The sequence below is a fragment of the Nansenia antarctica genome (assembly GCF_963989245.1).
Source record: "Nansenia antarctica genome assembly, contig: SUPER_16_unloc_1, whole genome shotgun sequence".
Taxonomy (NCBI): Eukaryota; Metazoa; Chordata; class Actinopteri; order Argentiniformes; family Microstomatidae; genus Nansenia; species Nansenia antarctica.
The window spans coordinates 384,596-406,768 of NW_027663469.1; the positions used below are offsets into that span (position 1 = coordinate 384,596).

The 22,173-nt window shown below is 44.1% G+C and overlaps 1 protein-coding gene across 1 annotated transcript; it reads right to left on the reverse strand.

The window, feature by feature from the left end:
• Positions 1-16,594: 16,594 nt before the first annotated feature.
• On the reverse strand, positions 16,595-22,173 carry LOC308172270 (caspase-8-like). The gene is made up of 6 exons (XM_080550781.1): positions 22,080-22,173; positions 20,055-20,340; positions 19,647-19,723; positions 18,840-18,942; positions 17,676-18,258; positions 16,595-17,426 (listed from the first exon to the last, which is right to left on the reverse strand). The coding sequence occupies exons 2-6, from the start codon at positions 20,320-20,322 to the stop codon at positions 17,282-17,284; spliced, it is 1,176 nt and encodes a 391-aa protein (XP_080406907.1). The 5' UTR covers positions 20,323-20,340; positions 22,080-22,173; the 3' UTR covers positions 16,595-17,281.

The following is a 22,173-nucleotide window of genomic DNA, read 5'->3' on the forward strand; positions in this document are numbered from 1 at the left end:
CCGACGGCCGCCCTGCCGGGGAGATAGAGAAGTTGATTCTCGCCCCGGTGACCTCTTTAAGGTCGCGACGTATCGTGCGCAGAGTCAGCTTCTCCGCAGTCCCTTGGAGCCCCAACTGGCGCACTGCCCCCTGGAGAAGGATGGTCCGTTCCGACCCGTCGTCTAGAACGGCGTACGTGTCGTACACAGCGTTGTTGTGGTGAAGTCGGACCTTCACCACCTTCAGTAGGACCTTGGAGCCGCTGCTCTGGGTTGGGTCTAGATAGTAGACCGGTGTTTCCTCTTCCGGTGCGCTACCGGACCTAGGGCTTCTGGTGCCCTCCGTGGACCTGGCGAGGGAGACCTCGTGTAGGATGTTGAGGTGGACCTCCTCACAGCGGTTGCACTTTCTCCTCAAGGTGCAGTTCTTAGCCAGATGGTCGCGCCCACAGTTCCAGCACCTCTTGTTCTCCTCTAGCCACCTCTGCTTGGCCTCGGTACTCAGGTTGTTGAAGTCACTGCACTCATTGAACCAGTGCTCGCTGGTGCAGTACGGGCATGGCGGTGGACCTCTCCGTCCCCTTTGAGGGGGTTGAGAGGAATCCCTTCCCTCAGGTCGGGCTTTCCTCTCTCTCCGAGGCTCCTCCTCCGTGTGCAGCACTCCTACTGGGCGTCCTCTGTTCGAGCTCGGCCTGTCCCAGCGGTCTCCCTTCTCCCTCTCCTTCTTCGGCTCAGCGTAACCCATGGCGTCTACGTTGGTGTCATGCACTTCCTCCAGTAGGAACTCCGCGAAGGCAGCCATGCTCAGACCCAACTTCCCGGGGTTACGAACGCGCTGCTGTCGCCGGAACCTCTCCTGCCGGAAGCGTGGGATCTTGCGGAGCAGCCGCTCTACGTTGGAGGTGCTGTTGATCTCGCTGGCGCCAGCTGGGCCCTGCGTCTTCAGCATTCCAACCAAGGTGTGCACGCGGAGCGCGAAGTCATCCAGCGCCCGTTCATCCTTGATGGGGGCCTGCTGTTCGAGGGCTTGCAGTTCAGCAAGGGCGTGGTTCCAGGGACGACCGTAGCGGGCATCCAAGTCGGCGAGCGCTCTGGTGTAAGGTGTCGGTGCGGAGGCATGGGCCAGAACCATGTTGTGGGCTCTGGGGTTCCTCACATGCTGAAGGAGAATCGCATATTTGTAGGACTCTGAGCAGGAGTCGTCCAAGAGCGTGTCTAGGCAGATGCGTAGTTCCACATACTGGCTCCTGTCCTCGTCCTTGAAGAAGGGGAACTTGGGTCCCTCCACCTGGGGAAACATCCTGTAGTGGATGATCGGGGCTGGAGTGACGGTCTGGGTGTCCGGCCTGCATGCATTTTGGTGCACTGGAGGACCTAGGGGTGTGCTACGCTCTTGGGGAATGGCTCCCCTCCCGGGCAGCGACGCTGGCTCCCTCTGGGCCGCGTAGCGGTCGGGTCCCTGGTCCTCTTCCTTCAAGGTGGTCAGCTGGGCCTGTAGTTGGACAGTCATGGCGGGGGTCATGGAGCCATCGGCGGGGGGTTCAGGAGATGGCACTCGAGAGGGCCGTGCGGATGATGCTCTGGAGCTACGGGCCGACGGAGCTCTGCTGATGCACACGTCGCGCATGGTCTGCATCACTTCCGCCATCGTCTCCGCGTGCAGTTGCTCTCTCCCCATCTGGAGGCGCTCGCGCTCGAACTGGATGCGTTCCCTCTCTAACGCCTCCTGGCGCTGTCTCTCCGCCGCACGTTCCGCTCCTTCCATCTGGAGGCGCTCGCGCTCGAACTGGAGGCGTTCCCTCTCTAACGCCTCCTGGCGCTGTCTCTCCGCCGCGCGTTCCGCCCCCTCCATCTGCCTCGCCGCCGCGCGTTCCGCCCCCTCCATCTGGAGGCGTTCACGCTCGAACTGGAGGCGTTCCCGCTCTAACGCCATCTCGGCCTGTTGGCGCATACATTCTGACAGCGCGGCACTACTCCCTCTGGAGTGCATGCTATCCGCCCCAGAGGCAGAACTGCCCACGGAAACCCTGGACCGGGAGGAAGCCACTGAACGGCAGGAGCTAGGTCTCGCGCGCGCCGTACTGGGAGGCAGATCGTTAAGGCTGAGGCCCTCCCTCTTCCGCCCGCAGGCGCTGTCAGACCGGGCCTCTCCTTCCTGCTCTTCCGTGTCTACGGCAAAACCCTGCTGTTCTGCCATCTCATCCTCAGGCTGGTGCTCTTTGATGGCTGTCTCGGTGCTAGCCACCCGCGCGCCGGCGGACACCTCGGCCTCTCCGACCACTGTATCCCGTGGAGTGCGCTCCTCACTACCACTCAGTGAGCTTTCGAGCTCAAGCTCATACTCCTGTAACCTCGGAGGCAATCGCGGGACTCTCTGTGGTCGTGGCTCTGGCTCAGGGGGCGGAGAAGGGGGGGTAACTGTCTTGTCTGGTTGGCTGCGCTCAGCCATGCTATCACTACACAACCTATCCGGCTCGAAGGACCAATTGTAACCAGGGAGTAGCTAAAAGGACTGTAGAATTTAGGAAGGGCTGGTTATCTAACTAACTCTGAGCTAAATAGGCAGTGTAGGAGGATACAGGCAGGGGGCGCCAGCAACCCTTTAGACTAGCAGTACTATCGTTAGCATTAGCATTAGCATTAGCATTAGCATTAGCATTAACATTAGTTAACAGACGACTAAACACACAGTAACGGTATCCCATATGAACAAACACATTTATTTATACAAATTATACACATCCCAAATATACTCCCTCCCCGCCGGCCACACACACACTCACTCACTCACAGTATCTGGCCTGAACAGGCTTAGAGTCCCGGACTGAAAGGAGCGCGTTGAGGCCTGGTTGGAGCTCGCATGTGCTTCGAGGAAGGTAGCAGACAAAGGGGGGGGGTGACGTAGCAACTCGAAGGGAAAGGGGCTTCTTCGTAGTCCACGACGAGGTGTGAAGGGCTCAGGTCCGGGGGTCCACGGTAAGCTCCGGTGGAGTCAGCGGTCGGTCGCAATCCACTCGTGGAGGCGACGGCTCTGTCCAGCTTGGGTCTCGCTTGGTCCAACGTTAGCAGCCGGCTGCTGGCAAGGCTGGCTAACGGGGACACAGCTAAACGGGCTATCACAGTTGTGAACTCAAGAATCACTCTTCAGGTCTTCAGCTTCAGCACGGTGTGCGTGTTACTGACTCCGCCATCTTAGATCGACTTCTCGTTTTCTCTGCTTCTTCTCACTCTCGTTACTCTCATCACTCTGACGCACAGACCACTTCCGTCGCTATATATACACCAACCGAACATACATCCGGTCACGTACGCAGCATCCGGGTCACGGACACACCCCGGATATACTACGTCATCAAACATATACATAAACATTACAATAACAATACATACACTTCACGAAAACGTACATGAATAGTATGGAAAATAATAAAGTAAATAACAGGGGCAAAATAGGGCTGATTTGGGGAAACTAACTGGCTCTAAGTTGTGGGCCTTCATAACAAATACTATGTGCAATATGACAACCCTTGTGTACATAAGGTTCAGATATAGGACTGCAAGCAGGATGCCATTTAATAAGTAACACCTTGACATTTTGTGTGGATATGCTCAGATCATAGTTCAGAATGACATACTACACATGATTGACAAAGAGACAAAGTAATTCATAATTAAATGAAAGCAATGAAGATTGAGAGCTGCTCGAATCTTAAAAGTGAGGCTAGCAGAAAATGGACCCTGATTCATTATGGTCGCAGTTGTGTGCACTGATCTCAAGTTAAGATTCCACCCATAGAACCCAAGGTATGGGCTCCAACTAATCATACCATTGCACAACCCTTTTTCAAAAGTATTCCTTTGTGCATCCATTCCAATTTAAGTCCACATGGGGGAGCTAGAGCATACTTCAGGAGAAGGGTGGGGCTGAAAAGGAAATAACATGATAGCATGATACCAAGACAGTTCACCTACATACACAAGTTGTTTCCTAACTCGGTTCTACTGTTTTTGGGCTTCCAGTTAACAAAATAACATGTAGCCTATGTTTTTAGTATAGCTCAACTTCACTATCCAAGGTTAGTGTGGTGTTCTCTCTGTGACCGTACTTCAAACTTCCTGTGATTGTGAAAAGAATACTCTGAGATTTACTGTATTTCTGCATTATAACTGCATTATTACAGAAGGTGAATTTCATACTTCACGGCTTTCATGATTTATTACTGTCTTTCCTGTGCACTCACAAATGCAATGTTGACCCAATGTGGGTGTGGCACATAATGTGCAAGTGTCCAGAAGTGTTCTAATTTTCAGTAGAAAATAACTTCACTGCAACTTTTGAAAATACATTTATTCTCTGGTATAAAAGATTAACAAACGCAGGAAAATCTTATAAAAACATGATTTAGTACATTTTTAAACCACTATTATGACCCTGAAAACATTTAACAGCTAAGCTGAGGCCTATTATAACACATTTTCAGTTCAAGCCAATGTCTTGGCAAAAATAGGGGTCCAATTCAATTACAATGTTTTTCATTATCAAACTGCATTTTGGGCCTTTCCTGATAACCATGTCAATGATGGCACGGGCTCTGTCTGCCCTTATCACTTTAGACATTACTGCCTCTGCTTCATGTGGATTCATCACTTTCTCTAGTTGAAGTTTGTCCAGTAGAGAGTCAAGATTTGGGCCTGATACTCCGTTCACAAACTTTGGCCGCACAGACGTCAGAGTGTCTGCTGCTGAAGATGTCTGACTGCAATCAGCCTGTGGCCTCTCCACTGATGCAGCACCTTGTATGGGAAACAAAAAGGGACATTCATCTAGTCTATGACGGTTGTGTTGTGCTATGTAGTCTATGACCAAACCAGTGTTGGTGAAGTGAAGACAGTTTTATGGCAGGTTGAAGTTCATCCGTTCTGCATTTACACCAGCTAATGATCAGCTAAGTCCTATTTCTTAAATCATCTTTAACCTTGAATATAGGGAGGGACTGATTCATTTCAGATCGGGGATACAAGATGAGTGAACTGACCAGGTATTATCCTGAACCTGACCACCAGACTTTAGGGTCAATTCCATTTCAATTCAGGAAGTCAGCTGAAAGTCTATTGAATTCTAATTTAAATTCCTCATTAAAAATAATGTTCATCTTCACAATACCTTCATGATTGAGTAATTAGCTCAACCAGATGGACTGGGCTAAAACTAAAATATCCAGCCTAGGGTGACAACATGATCTACAGAAACAGCTACAGAAACAATATTTGTACAGAATGTATCTCCACTCAGACTTATAATAGGTGAATTTAACTTAGAAACGTATTTTCTTTCTATTTCTATCTATTAGCACCGCCAAAGCCAGCCTGGCCTGGTTTACACACGTCCGTGAAAGTGAAAGTGAAACTAACAATTTCCCTTTATTTTCCATATTTCTACATAGTTCGTAATAGATAGTTGCATATTCAATGTTTTTTGTGTGTAACTAAACCAATTGCTGTTTGCTTCCCCAGCTTTTCCACATTGTTTTAATAAAATCATTTGGACAAGAGAAGTCACTTGTTTTGACAATTTCCATTCTCGACAACTTACATTTGATAAATTCCTCCAGTTCCACTGCCGGCTGGTTGTAGCCATTTGCCTTTAATACCTCAATCGCTACAGGGATGGCACCAGCGTCAGTGAATCGTGTGATTAAAAGTTTAACGATGTCAATAACATCCTTATCCTCCACATCGTTCTCGAAGATGCGCCGTTCCTGACCCTTCTGCGCGCGGTCGCAACGTTTAGATAAACATTGGATTAAAGAGATTATTAAGTGGATACAACTATATATTAAGCATTGTGTCCGTATTGAAATTGGAAAATGTAACCCTTGAGAACGAAACTTACAGAGCCATGCCTACATAACATGATGTGATGTTTAATGCTGAAACCCTAACTGACCTGCCTCTATTTTGCAACTTGCCTGCCTTGGCCCTATCAAAAAGAGCCTGAGTGTTCTACAGTGGCCTTCCCAATCACCGGATCTGAATCCAATAGAACACCTTTGGGATGTGGTAGAACGGGAGATTCACAACTTGAGAGTGCACCTGAAAAATCTATCAAGTCATGATGGACCAGAATCTCAAAGGAATGTTTAACATCTTGTGGAATCTATGCCACGAAGGATTGAGACTGTTTTGAGAGCAAAGGGAGGCCCTACCCAGTATTACAGTAGTAGGCTATAGTGTTCCTAATAAAGTGAGTGTAGTAGCCAAAGCCACGGTGTGGTTTTATTGGACCATAGCGAAAGTGAGGTAATGCAGAAATGTAATTCATCTAAATGTGATGTAAATTTGACTGAATTCCTGCCAGTTTACATTAGGGATGCAACCTCAGCAAATATGTTCAAGTCAAGACTAAAAACCCATCTTTTTAATATTGCCTTTAAATGACTAAATCATTAAATTATGATTATATAATGATTGGAGCACTTTGAGCTGCAACGTTTGCAGGAAAAGCGCTATACAAATAAAAAGTTATTATTATTATTATTATTATTATTATTATTATTATTATTATTATTATTATTATTATCTGTTTACTGTAGTTATATCAGTATTACAAAGCATTTGAGATGGGACAGTTCTGGTATTTTTGCCACCAAAATGCTAACTTTGATACACTTGGGTATCCATAAACCATAAAAGAGTTTTACTGAAAAGAAAAAGGGAAACGGCTAGAAGCAATATATGAAATCTGTAGCTTTATGTCTATACACAGTAATGTATAAGAAAAAGGTTATTTAAACATGTGACAATGTGCTGTATGTTTCTACGTTGAACAGTTGTTGTAGAAAATGAACAAACAAATTTGTTTAATTAATTCTATTAATTAATTTCTATAATAAGTTGTTCTATGCTACTTGGAAGTTTTGAGTCATATTTCAACTTGTCTGATTGCGATGACATGATTTGTGATGAATATAGGTCAACTCTACAATTTTATTATTCATGTTAAATACATCTGCTGGAGAAGGAATTCCTCATAAACCCCTAAATAGGTTTGCTGACAAAATGGACCCTGGCTATAACTGTGAGGTCACAGTGTCTGAAGTTAGAATTCTTCTAAAACATAAGTGATTGATGACAACCATAGAACATGCAGCTGGAGTTCTAGAATCCAGCTAGAGTACACATGCCGTTCATTTACCTGCAATTCATCTGTGAAGAGCTAGATAGATAAACGTTATTCGTTCTTTTCCCCAAAAAAATTGAAGACATGAATCCTAGTGCGCCTATTCAATGGATGGGGTCGTCAACATTCAGTGGGGTCGGCAACATCTTCGTTAAGGATTTAGTGGAGACGTTCAACAGCAAGCACCTCTACGACACGTTCTCGGAGTTTGGGAGCATCCTTTCCTGCAAGGTAGCGTCTGACGCGAATGGTAATGCTAAAGGCTATGGCTTTGTGCAGTATAACACCAAGGAGGCTGCTGAGAGAGCGATTAAGAGACTCAACGGCACGTTATTGAACGGCAGAAAAGTGTTCGTCAGAAAAGTGTTCTTCCAAACGCGCAAAGAACGAGAGGCTGAACTCGGATCCAGGGCCGGAGAGTTCACCAACGTGTATGTCAAGAACTTCGGAGAGGATATGGACGACCGACGCCTTCAGGAGAGGTTTGAAAGATTTGGACCAGTCCTGAGTGTCCGTGCCTTGACCGATGACGCTGGTAAATCCATGGGTTTTGGATTTGTCAACTTCGCAAGGCATGAGGATGCCAAGAGGGCCGTTGATGAGATGAACGGCCAGGAGCTAAATGGGAGGCGGGTCTACGTGGGCCGTGCCCAGAAGAGAGGAGAGCGCCAGACTGTGCTGAAGCGCCAGTTTGAGCATATAAATCAGGGCCACAGGACCAGATACCAGGTGTGTGTGTATATGAACAAACATAATACTGTATCAGAAAGCTCATAATCTTGGTAAGCATTGTTGATGTATTTGAGGCATGAAAAACATCTTAGTAAAACACAGTTTCTCTCTACCAGGGTGTCAATCTTTATGTCAAGAACTTGCACGATTGTTTGGACGACAAGCAGCTGCACAAAGAGTTCTCCCACTTCGGAACAATCACCAGCGCAAAGGTGATGACGGAGGGCGGACGCAGCAAGGGATTCGGCTTCGTGTGCTTCTCCTCCCCCGAGGACGCCACCAAGGCCGTGACCGTGATGAACGGTCGCATCGTGGCCACCAAGCCCCTGTACGTGGCCCTGGCCCAGGGCAAGGAGGAGCGCCAGGCTCGCGCAACCAACCAGCACGTGCAGAGTACGGCCAGCGGCTGCGCCGTTCCCAACCCAGGCATCAACCCCTACCAGGTTGCTCCCCCACCTGGGTTCTTCATGGCGGCCATTCCACAGGCCCAGAACTGTGCTGCACCGGACTTCACCAACCAGCTGGCTCAGCTGAGACCCACTCATCTCCTAGACACACCTCCTCAGCACTTCCAGAACACGCCCACCAACGCCATGTGTCCGTCGGCTACCAGGCCTAAGACCTTCAACGTTCCCAACCCAGGCATCAACCCCTACCAGGTTGCTCCCCCACCTGGGTTCTTCATGGCGGCCATTCCACAGGCCCAGAACTGTGCTGCACCGGACTTCACCAACCAGCTGGCTCAGCTGAGACCCACTCATCTCCTAGACACACCTCCTCAGCACTTCCAGAACACGGCCACCAACGCCATGTGTCCGTCGGCTACCAGGCCTAAGACCTTCAACGCTATGAAGGCCACGCCCTCCCTGGTTCCCCCTATGATGACCTCTCAGCGCGCGGGTCAGTATATTTAGTGAAGTAATCCTGCCCCAAAGAGCACTATCCAAACATTTGCCATAAATATCCCTTTGATTATGATTATCTTCCCTCTCAGCTACCCAGGCCTTGAGAAAGCACCCTGCCAGTGCAGACGCAGCTACAGCACGGATGCACACTGTGCCCCGTAACAAGTACACAGCTGGTGTACACCTCCTGCAGCACATGGCTCCCCAGCCACAGATCCCCATGAAGCAGCCTGCTATCCATGAGGAGCTTCGGACTGACTCCATTTTGGCTGCCGTTCCCCATGAGGACCTGAAGCAAATGATAGGCGAGTCTATTTGTTTGTTTCAATGAATCCCCCATTAGGTTAGTATAATTACTGTTACTGATATTTATTCTCCCCCTCCCTCCAGGTGAGCGTTTCTCATCTATCCACAGCATGCACCCCATCGCTCCCAAGGTCACTGGCATGCTGCTGGAGATGGACAACTCTGACCTGCTCCGCATGCTGGAGTCTCCACAGTTCCTGCGCTCCAAGGTGGACGAAGCGGTCGCTGCGCTGGAGGCCCACTCATTCATTCATTCATGGAAGACCATTCATTCATTCACTGGGCTGAGGAGGCTGTACAGAAATCTGGCCACGTCCCAGTTTGAGTTTCAAGCGGGTAACGCGTAAAAAAGGAGACGCGGACTTTGAAACCTACTTCACCGATAACTATGCAAAACGAATAAATGACTTCATCACAAAATGAAATCGATTGACTCAGCTATGTCTAAAAAAAGGGTAAGCTGTACCTCGATGATGAATGTAAAAGCACTGGTTGGACCAGGCTACACGTGAACGCGCAAAACGGAGATTAGGGGTGAAAACGGAGCCAGAGCATACCTGTCAACATTGGGATTTGAAAATAAGGGATATTTTCCCGAAAATAAGGGATATCCCTCGCACGCCCCCGGGCCGTCCCCACCCCCACCCCCACCCCACCGTCCACAAACCATACCCCTTACATTTAGACAAGGGTACACACAGTCAATCCTAACATCACCACTAGACAACCATAGGATACCTCGATGGAGCATGCTGGTCACTTGTGGGGGAAACATGCACTGATCAATGGGCGAACCACTGCCACGTGACCTATTTTGATCTACAAGGCTTCTCACTCCCTCTCTCTTATTCATACAATACGATATTACAATATATTAGAAATATTGGTTTTAACATTATGTTGTTTTTTTTATTTTTTTGTGCTTTGCATTCATAACATTATAATGTACAATTGTGATTAAAATGCAATAGGAAACTATCAATTAAAATGTGGGTATGAACGACTGTCTGTGTTTTCTTTTTGTATAGTGTGTCAACACATTTTCGACCTTATCTGGACGTGTAGAGCACATCATATAATGTGCAACAATACTATGTGCAATATGACAACCCTTGTGTACATAAGGTTCAGATATAGGAAATGTTAGGATATTTATAGCATAGCATAGAGTACAGCAGGGGCGGCGCTAGGGGGTGGCTACTGGGGCTCAAGCCCCGGATGTTTTCTGAAAAGCCCCGAATGTTTTACTTTAAAAAAAAAAAAAAAAAAAAAAAAAAAAAAAACTCTCGTGAGTAACGTGCAGTACCGGAGTCCAACAGAGAGGCAGCAGCTGCGCGACATTAGCCGGCATACTGCGTAGCCTGCCCTGCTCTGAAGAAGATGTGATCTCAATCAGTGCCTGACTTGCACAATTGTAAGGATGGATATCCCAAAGTTGTTTTCAACAAAACAAGCGCCAAGAACTGTTGCAGCAGCCGTATCAGCAGCTGACAACAATGACTTCACCAGCAGTGATGACATAGATGATGTTTCAGGTTTGTGAATCTTATTAGAAAGGTGACTGACTCACTGACACTACTTTTCCGGTTTGCTAATGCTAGCAGGCTATCATAACATAACGTTATGTTATAATGAAAATGAAACATAGCAAGGTACTGTTACGGTACATGGTAAGAAATCAAACAAAGGATAATACTTATTCAAATAAAGTAATATTATACTTATAATACTTATTCAAATAAAGTGAATAACAGGCTGATAGTCTTTGATATCTGCACTCTGGTTGACTGAGTAACAAGTGAAAAAGAATGATGTAACGTTAATGTTACAGCTAGTAAACATGGAGTAACCACATTAAGTATGCCCTTATGGTAGTATGTATGTATACAGAACATGACTCAAATCTATCCTAAGATGTAACTCTAACTAACTAAGTTTGTTTAATGTCCCTGGGGGGATTTGATTTCACAGTACTATACACAGGCCAACAATACATGTAATATATCGTCATATAACACAGGACAAGACTCTAAATACAATATAAGTGGTGAGCACAGAGTCTGCCCTGATATACATACTGTAACATAACTAGCCTCAGCCCATCAATTATGTAATTCTATACAAATATAAATGATGGTGACTGACAGGGGGAGCTACGTGTGCTGACCTCCCTCTGTGCCCAGAACCACCACAATTAGTTTGCTTCATTAAAGTGCCTTTAAGGTGGTGGTAAGTTGAAGGTTGAAGGCAAAAAAGTTCGGCGCGCTCTGCGCGCACATTATATTCTCCCTCTGGGCTAAGCCCCGGATCTCCTACGATCCTAAATCCGCCCCTGGAGTACAGCACAGTGTTTTATTGTATAGTATAGTAGTATAGTATAGTAGATAGTGTACATAGCCTTTATTTATGTAAACCAGCTCTTTTCCCTTTTTTATTTTACCCTCTTGTTTTTAGTCTTTTTCCAAGCACCAGGGGAGCCCCCCCTACTACATTTCGTTGTATGGTACCTGTACTGTATTAATGACAATAAAGACCATTCATTCATTCATTCATTCATTAATTCATAACAGTAATAGTAGGCCGGAAAATATACTTTTCTTAGGACCATTACGGTAGTAATGGCGCGGTTACGTCTCGATTCCCATTTGTCCGTGGTCACGACATACAATCCATAACACTGTGGACTAGAGGAGGCAGCTGAAAGAGCAGTCTCCAAGCAACAGAGAACGCACGTTTGGACAGGTTGATTCAACGTAAGTAACGGTGCAGGAGTATTCATGACGTGTGCAGAGAGGTATTCAGAAGTTGAAATACAGTTTTGTATTGTTTTCGTGACTGTTTATGGTGTGAAATATGAGACCTGGTGCTTTCATAGTTACGCAGTTATCTATTTGCACTTTGCTCTAGATTTTTACTAGAAGCAACACTCCTAAACCATATCCCATTTTTGTGTCTCTTTCTCTCACTATAATAAATATTAAACAAATGATCTGACCCATTGGACTAACCCTAACCCTAGGTATAATTACTACACTATTGCGAATGTTACCAAATCATTGCGTTGTAACTACATAAGGCAGCCTTGTCAATGAGTGGCGCTAGACCCTCATCTTCTTGAAGAGCACTCAATAATTTCTGTCGCAAATTATTTGCATTAATGTCTAGTAATAGTAATTGTAACGTTTTTCATACATTGATCTTGACTGCAAATTCTATAATACGAATGAAATCAATATAAAAATAGACAGTTTTGTGCATTATTGAGAGAGGGTGGTGCTCTCTGCGGGTAGTCAACAACATGAACGTTTCTCTCCCTCTCTCTCCCAACAGGAGATGGCGCTTGGGTGTGTGTGGTCACAGGGGCCTCCCGGGGCATTGGCAGGGGCATCGCCCTGCAACTGTCAGAGGCAGGAGCCACTGTCTACATCACTGGGCGTCAGGAGAGGACTCTGAAGGAGACTGCAGCACAGGTGAGCACAATCACTGCACAAAGACAACTACATAGTTCAGAGTAAAGTTGAACTAAGATTCCTGGGATAACTGGAAGGATTAGGGTTACATATTGTCTTTAAATTATGCTCACTTGGGGTATGAACCCAATTTATACTTCTGCGTAAAATCTACGGCGTTGACGCGCACCTCTCCAAAAATGTAACTACGCGGCAGTGCCTACGCAGACCGTAAGCACTGTGATTGAGAGGACCACTATTTTTGATTGGTGAATGGTACAGAACGACTAGGCCTACAGTACCCGAAAACCTTTCTTTCTCCATTCTCGATGACAGGTAAAAGAGAGGGGTGGAAACTGTGTGCCAGTTATCTGTGACTCTTCAAAGGAGGAAGATATCAAAGAACTTTTTGATCAAATCCAACGCGAGCAGAATGGCAGACTGGATATCCTTGTGAACAATGCGTATGCTGGTGTACAGGTCAGTGGCATCCCGGCCTGGTAAACAGGACTTAAGCCTGATTTATACTCCTGCGTCGAATTTACGCGCGGCTACGCCGTAGCCTACGCGAGGGCTCTCCAAGTTTATAGTTCGACGTTGGTCCGCGGACCGCGTCGCGTTGGTCGGTGTACTCATAGCAGCATAATAGCGATCAAAAAACGTGCTTGTTGTAAAGAAAATGTCTATAATGCATTGAAATGACAGTAAACTAAGATAATAAGATGCAGGGGCGGCGCTAGGGGGTGGCTACTGGGGCTCAAGCCCCGGATGTTTTCTGAAAAGCCCCGAATGTTTTACTTAAAAAAAAAAAAAAAATCTTGAGTAACGTGCAGTACCGGAGTCCAACAGAGAGGCAGCAGCTGCGCGACATTAGCCTGCGTACTGCGTAGCCTGCCCTGCCCTGAAGAAGAAGTGATCTCAATCAGTGCCTGACTTGCAAAATTGTAAGGATGGATATCCCAAAGTTGTTTTCAACAAAACAAGCGCCAAGAACTGTTGCAGCAGCAGTATCAGCAGCAAGAATGACATCACCAGCAGTGATGACATATATGATGTTTCAGGTTTGTGAATCTTATTAGAAAGGTGACTGACTCACTGACACTACTTTTCCGGTTTGCTGATGCTAGCTGGCTATCATAACATAACGTTATGTTATAATGAAAATGAAACATAGCAAGGTACTGTTACGGTACATGGTAAAAAATCAAACAAAGGATAATACTTTGTTACACACAAATACACAAATAAAGTGAATAACAGGCTGATAGTCTTTGATATCTGCACTCTGGTTGACTGAGTAACAAGTGAAAAATAATGATGTAACGTTAATGTTACAGCTAGTAAACATGGAGTAACCACATTAAGTATGCCCTTATGGTAGTATGTATGTATACAGAACATGACTCAAATCTATCCTAAGATGTAACGCTAACTAACTAAGTTTGTTTAATGTCCCAGGGGGGATTTGATTTCACAGTACTATACACAGGCCAACAATACATGTAATATATCGTCATATAACACAGGACAAGACTCTAAATACAATATAAGTGGTGAGCACAGAGTCTGCCCTGATATACATACTGTAACATAACTAGCCTCAGCCCATCAATTATGTAATTCTATACAAATATAAATGATGGTGACTGACTGACAGGGGGAGCTACGTGTGCTGACCTCCCTCTGTGCCCAGAACCACCACAATTAGTTTGCTTCATTAAAGGGTGTGAATGTATATGTGTTCTCCAGTGCCTTTTGTCCGCTTTAAGGTGGTGGTAAGTTGAAGGTTGAAGGCAAAATTTTCCGCACATTTTCCGCACATTACATTCACATTACATTCTCCCTCTGGGCTAAGCCCCGGATCTCCTACGATCCTAAATCCGCCCCTGATAAGATGGTTATCATACATTTTCAAATCTTTCAAATCTTTATTATTAAGTAATTACAGAAAAAGTAAATTACATTTCTGTCATGACTTCCGCATTTACGAGAGTCGGAATGTGACGCTACCAAGCGGACCAATCATAGTTCTTATAGATAACTTAACATTAAATATGTCTATCATAAATATAATTTAAACCCAACGAACAGCCATGGGGCTCCCTGTAACTAATCATTTATTTCTAAATAAACAGGATTGTACATCTCGTAAATGTGAATCGCCCCGAGAAATAGGAGACAGCCAATTGGAGCGCTGCTACAGCTCACGTGTAAGCCAAAAGTATTTGCAGTGCCATAGACTGTCTTTATACATTTTGATTTAACATTTGGGGCTGGGCTGTCGCTCCTCCCCCTATCTGCGAACTCCTTTCGGTGTGAGTGCGAGTGTACTGTGTGTTATCTTCTTCTTCTGGCCCCCGGCCGTTGTCATGGTGAGAGTGCCACACTTTGTCGGCAACTGTATCCACCTGTGTGAGCAGCCTAGTCTTGCGCAACGTTAGACGCACACACATTCTGTTATGTTTTTAAGAAATCAGTAAGCATATGCACACAGTTATGTTTTTAGGATGTACAGACATTTTTATACAGTTAATTCTACGTGCGTTCTAAAGCACTAATTGGCCAGTTATTTGATCTTCAAACCCATTCCCTCATGACTAGGTCAGTATGTCCTTATCAGAATGGCTTGTGAAAACATAACTGTTGCCAGGCCCACAGAGTCCCATGACTTGGGATTCGATTAACAAGTTAAAATACAGTATAGAAGAATAGACGTATCATTAATCATTAGTTATGAAAGTATAAAATCAGTACAGGAAAATAGAATATCATAACAGCAGGTGCAAAATGGTTGTTAGCACATAGGTAAAAATAAGTAATTTACAGGCGGTTTGAATCATAATACTTTCTTTTAGTCTAGCTTTTCTTCTTCAAGTCGCTCAAAAGCAGAACCTCTCTTTTGGCTTTGTGAGACCTTCCCTTTTTTTCTCAACTGACCTCAGTCACATATTATTTAAATGAGCACATAGTACATAATTTATCACTTTTAATTATTTTAATACAAATCCCCAACAAGGCCCATATACTGTGTCTATCGATTTAGCGCTAAAGAAAAAAACATAGTCGGTATGTATTTAAACATAGAGTAGCCTATAGTATGTATTTACCCATTGAGTAGCCTACAGTATGTATTTTAGTGTAGCTTACTGACCCAGGAGCATCTGCTGTACCTACAATATGACTGCACTTTGAACTTCCTGTGATGTTGTAATGTACCTTTTATTAGTTCTACTGAAACTGCAACCATTGCCCCCAAAAACCATGCTGAAGAGTTGTAAGGTATTGTTTGCTCTGCTCGGTACTATTTGCTGAATCAAAGTGGGGTCCTATTATGTTAACATTCAATGTCTCTCTTTACTCATTCAAGTTCATGCATCAGTCAATCGTCACTTGTTCCTATATGCACTTACAAATGTGACAGTCCAAATCTTTATTTACTAAAAAGATAAGAAATGTATTGTATAAAGGATTTTACAAACATAGAAACACTTTGGAATACATGTTTTAAAATCAAGTCAAATCCCTTTCTATCATCACTAGTTGTGTATGCTGTTCATTTTTGCACTTTTCATACGCCACAACCCTGGTGACAACATTCTCCCATGACATCACTGTATTTAGAAAATGTGTTTTATATATATATATTTTAAAAAAGAATACCAAAAACGTTGTTCCATCACATTAGTTGAGACAAACTTACTAAAAAGGTATACAAGGTGTTGGGTAAGATACAGGTAAGGTGGTTCTATCAACTAAACAGATGTTGTGTAATCTTAAAGGTAGACTCTGGGATATGGTGTCACGCTTGTGAAAACAGAGCAACTATGTTCATCAAATATATTGTAGTGAACAAGAGCGAACAGTTTTACTACCTTTCACTTTCTTTCTTCCCATGTCTCTGCGTTTCTTTTCTTCTTCCTGGTTCCATTTATCTGAAAACTAGCCTCGAGTAAACAGCTGGAGTTGACACCTGGATCCAAAGATCCAAAGAACCAAAGATATTTCAATTCTGTCAGAAGACACTCAAAATTGCACAACAAAACTTGCTCTATTGTCTAGGGACTCTAGTCTGTTGCATTTCTGATTGGGAAAGTTTCAAGCAGCAAATGTCGCCATATTAGTTTTTTGCTGTGATGTCACATCCCTGAGTGTACCTTAAATGTACATTTAAGTGACTCATTTGTCACTATTAGGGCTGGGCAAACGCTAAAAAAATTCTTTTTCGATAATCACAAGAATTAACGATCAATTATCAATGAATTGATAAGCTTTTTTTCCATTAAAACAACGCCTAGGGCAGAAATAACAAGCATGTTTTCCTTGGGGACATTTTTTTATTCTTGTATTCCTTCCAGGCATTCCATTTCACAAAGCATTTCGAAAGAAAATCGCACGAAATCCTCTACCCTCGACAAAACTGAGCGGCAGAATATCTGTTTCGATTAATTTGCAGATGGCCATCGTTACTTTCTCACACATAACGTGGACAAACTAATTTCCACTCAATTTATTAATGATTATCGAGCAAAATATTTTGCGATCGACCAAGATCCTTATCAATAAATTATCGATCGTCGATAATTGATGCCCACCCCTAGTCACTATGCTCCAACTTTCATAGTGTTGGTGTTGAATAAGGCCAAGCCCCTTGATCAAGTGTTCAGAGACATACATACATCAGTTAGTGGCATCACGTTATGGTGGGGGGGACACAGGAAGTAGTAATGGTCTCACTGGGGAATTGAAAATGTGAGTCTCTTCCTCAGGAACCACTCGAATCCTGATGCTTGCTTGACAACTTTGCCATTCAATGTGCTTTCCTTCTTACCGACAGCTGCATTGACCGCTGTGAGGATCTCAAAGAGTTCCTCATTCCTGGAGGAAACAGGAAACAGACAGACAGACAGACAGACACACGATGCATGCACGAACGCGCGCGCGCACACACACACACACACACGCACACACACACACACACACACACACACACACACACACACACACACACACACACACACGCACACACACACACACACACACACACACACACACACACACAACTTTATTTCAGGATCTCAATTAATGATTTAAAAAGTGTTTGTGTCTCACAATATTAGGCATTACCTGCGGCAGCCCTCTTCCAGAAGGTGACACAGAGTCGAGATGAACCAGGACCCCGTGGTTTTGTTCCTGTAGGAGACATGCTTATGAACAGTGGCCCGAAGAACCAGGACGTCTCCTTCGTCAGGGATCTTGCGGCATTCCAAGGTGGTGTCCTCCTGCAGCTCAGCTTCAGGTTCTCCGTCTGCCTCATCTGCCTCGACTGCCGCTCCAGCCATTCTCCCCCCCCCCCGACATGCCTGGATGATGAACACTTTGGGTTTGCCGGCGAGGTGAGGACACTTGCTGCTGTTGAAGGTTGTGAAGATCTGATCGGTGGGGAGGACCTTTCCGTCAGTTCCACAGATACCCACTTCTGTGCCGTGACTCAGAAGGCAGCAAATGAAGGCGTCTGCATGCTGTGGAAGCGCCTTCAGCTTGGTGAACTCCAAGTTATCAGCGTCCCATTCTCGAGCACCATGGTACCTCAGCTGAGATAACTCTGGCTCAGAGATGAGATTCAGGATATCCTTCATCTGCGCCTCAGTCTTATCCTGGCACATCAACACCTTGAACCCCAACAAGCTGAAGACCCTCGTCAGGTGGACTGCAGGAGAGAAGAGAAAACACCAAACATTATCACATGGATTGGCCCCTCTCTACCTCTCTGAGCTTCTGCACCGCCACAGCCCCTCCAGATCCCTTAGATCAGCAGACCAGCTACTGCTGGTGCCTGGTGGTGCCCAGAACCAGGCTAAAAACCAGGGGAGACGGAGCTTTTGCGGCCACTGCACCCAAGCTCTGGAACAGCCTCCCCCTCCATGTACGGGCCGCTCAGACCCTGGAGGTTTTTAAATCCCTCCTAAAAACCCACCTGTTTTCCCTGGTCTACAATCTACTACATTAGCCATAGTTAGGTCCCTGGCTTTTATTGTTTTATTGTAGGTCCCTGGCTTTTATTGTTTTAAGTCCTTTTATCTTCTCTTCTTTAATTTTACCATATCTTGTATTGTGTTGCATCTTATTTAATATCCGGCACTTTACCTGTTCTACATCTGTGAAGCACTTTGGTTCAGCTGCTGCTGTATGTAAATGTGCTATATCAATAAAGCTGACTTGACTTGACTTGACATCAAACTGTAACTATGGTGAAATACAGAGATGTGTGTTATTGAGAAGGTTACATACCAACATCAGCGTTTGACCCATCTCTGTTCTTAGATGAAAGTTGAAAGTGCTGGTTGTTGATAATCACACAGAGGCCGCGTGGCAAGCTGGTCATCTTGTAGAACTTAGAAACAGTGGAAAAGGTGTTATTTAAGAAGATGGTTTTGTTGATATATGATGAAAACCTTTATTGTCCCCAATGGGGAAATTTTGCTGTCAAACAGCTTAGTTAGGGCAGACAGAAAACATTCAATAAATAAATAGATAAAACAGATAAATAGATAAAACAGTGCAGGCTCAGTACCGTATGTTCTAAACAAAAACGTAGTATCTGGTTAGTATCACACTGATTCAGTAGTCTTTTGTTGTTTATAAACATTACATCGGGGAGGGGGGTATTCCATCAATGTCGCTAAAGGAAAATCCAGCCTGATTTTAACGAGTATCGCAAGACTTATCAAAAATAAGCCTGGATTTTCCTTTAGTGATGTTGATGGAATACCCCCCAGGTGCCATCAGTGTTGTTGCTATAGTAATGAGGAATCACAGTCAGAGGCACAGTACTGGCAGGTAATTGTACTGATCACTGAGACGAGGTGTATAAAAACATCAGTCACTGTTTAACTTCATACTTGATACCTTTGCCCCATTTAGTATCTTGGAAAAGGGTTGTTGGACTTTCATTTTTGTTTTAACTGAAGTCACTTTAGTGATAAGGTATACGGTTCAGTGGAGGCTGGTAGAGGTAGAAATCGGAGGATGAGCTCCTCCAGCCGCTCCTAGAGTACAGTTGTAATAGTATAGGACAGGTTTAAGGTTTTGGGATACCTTTCCATCATCTGCTGTGACAACCTTAGGAGGGGTCACCACCTTACTACTGCTGGCCCCACCCTGGTCAGGAGCATCTGAAACACAGAGCAAATTGGATTTACAGACTCTAAGCAATTAATTGTGGTAGGTGTCCTATGGTCTTGTTCTCATCATGTCCAGGTGCCATACGTTTAGGTTCTATTATGTAGGCCTACAGATTACTTTATATAGGCCTACCTCTTTTGAGACCTGCAGCAATCATCATACATTTTTAAACAATGTAATTATTGTGAGGATTTAGAATTGGGGAGGAAGTGCCTCAACATGGACGGGCACCAATATGTGTGATATGATACTTATGGTCAGTGTCCAGTCAGATATGATTCTTATAATAGATGTGTATCGTTCAGAAGGCCTATAGATTACCTTGTTTGGGAACTGCTCCTTCCAATGTTGAAGCGAGCTTGTTAAGAGTCATCTTCCTCAGAATTGTCCCTGTGACACTCACAGCACGCTCTTCGTAGATCTCCACAATCTTTGCGGCGATGTCCTCCCTTTCAGTATTCTCCAGATCAGATTTTGCGATTGGTTCAAAGCCATCATTCTTCTGGGTGAGGTGGTTGAGGTGCCATACAAGTTTCTTCACTTCTTTAAGGTCCATGCGCTTCAGAGTTTTCAACAGATGATTCTCCATGACTGTCACTGTGAATCACTGCAAATGCAACATTATATCATTGGCAGGTGGAATAAGAGGGGTTCTGGATATCGAGGAGCTTGTGAGTCAAAGCGACCCGACATTGGGACATACACACCTCGACACACACAAACCCATGCGCAAGGAATTGTATAGGATCATATAATTTCGAGGTTACCCCATATAATGGAATTAGTCGAGATTGATTAGTCTATATAACCACAGAGTTTAGTTTATCTTAAAAATCATTACGGAAAACCATCAGATCTGTGGGATAATTATCCGCTGCCAAGAATCACAGTTTCACTATTTAAACCCAGGCCGATAGGCTGGCCTGAATAAAATAAAGTAACTCTAGCTATATTATTATATTAACATAATTATATTATGTTATCAGGCAAAAATATGTTTTATTTTTATCAAGCCTATACAACACAATGCAAGCGGCAGATCAGGCCTTTTCATTCCTTTAGATTAGATTCAACTTTATCATTGACGAGTACAAGTACAAGACAATGAAATGCAGTTTAGCTTTGAACCAGAAGTGCAAATAGTGATATAGTCTATAGACAAGATAGTGTAGACAAAAAAGAGGATATACAGTTATTGAAGTAGGATATGCACAGTTATTAAATTATAAGTACAGTATGATAAGGAGAGTATGTATTTACAATAGATGGCCAATAATAAGGTATATATTATGGTATGTACATTTGGTGTAGGAAAGATACAAAAGATAGTGTACATTATCAGTTTTTCTCTATCACACAATCACACTCCTCATATGGGCAAACGCCTATAGCTTTTAAATTGGCAATCTTAGCTTTAGCAATAAAAGGGCCAAAGGTGAGCTCTCTTGTGTTGAAATATATCTGAAGTATATATCAGGGCTGGATTTGTCATGCCAGGCGATACTTTCCCCTCTGCTTGGCCAGGAAGAACATTGCCTGTGATGTCGACGAGGTCTTGTGGCCTTTGTGAAGAGTATGCTGAAGGCTTATTTAATTTTTTTCTATTGTTTGTTCTGTTTGAAGAACACTTTACACATCCAACTGCCAGATGTGTAGGCTACATTCTTTCAGAATTATAACAGGCAACTGTACGTATGTACAGTTTGCCCTCCCAAATTTCGTTGTTTGGTACCTGTACTATATCAATGACAATAAAGACCATTCATTCATTCATAGTGTAACTTTGAAAATGCAAAAGGCCTACTGATAATCTTATCATAGTACTGTTTTCCGCTCATCATAGTGTTTTCCATTGTGCACACAATGTTCAATTGGTTCTAACAAGTGTCTCTTCATTTGAGACAGTGTGATATAATTTCGAGGGTACCAATTAGCTATGTCGTGAGCTATAGAATTATAAGGTTCTATCTCCATTTTGGTCAAAATTGAGTTTTTTACATAATCTGATCCATTAGGTGTTTATTAATGCCTGTGTGGTGTTGTTTTTTTTTTTAAAAGTTGACATTTTTGAGTTAGTAATTCATAAAATACAAAGGTTCCATCTCACAAAACATAATGGAATGTAAAAACTTTGACGCTCAATATCTCTGAACTACCCTAAACGGAGATAGAACCTGACATTCTAAACTCACTGTGAAGCATAGATAAGTGCCCCCGATCGCCACGCACCCGTGTAATTACGTTAGATATTTACATTTGGCATTTAGCAGCCTTTATCCAAAGCGACTTAATTCACGTTTTTCAAATAGCAGCCTAGACAAAAAAACAACGTTTTCGATGTCTTACCTTCATAGGCGTAAAATGTAATGTCAACACGTTTGTCGTTTTCCTTAATTAGACTTAAACACGAACTTCTTAGTGAATGGTTCCTTTCGCTTTC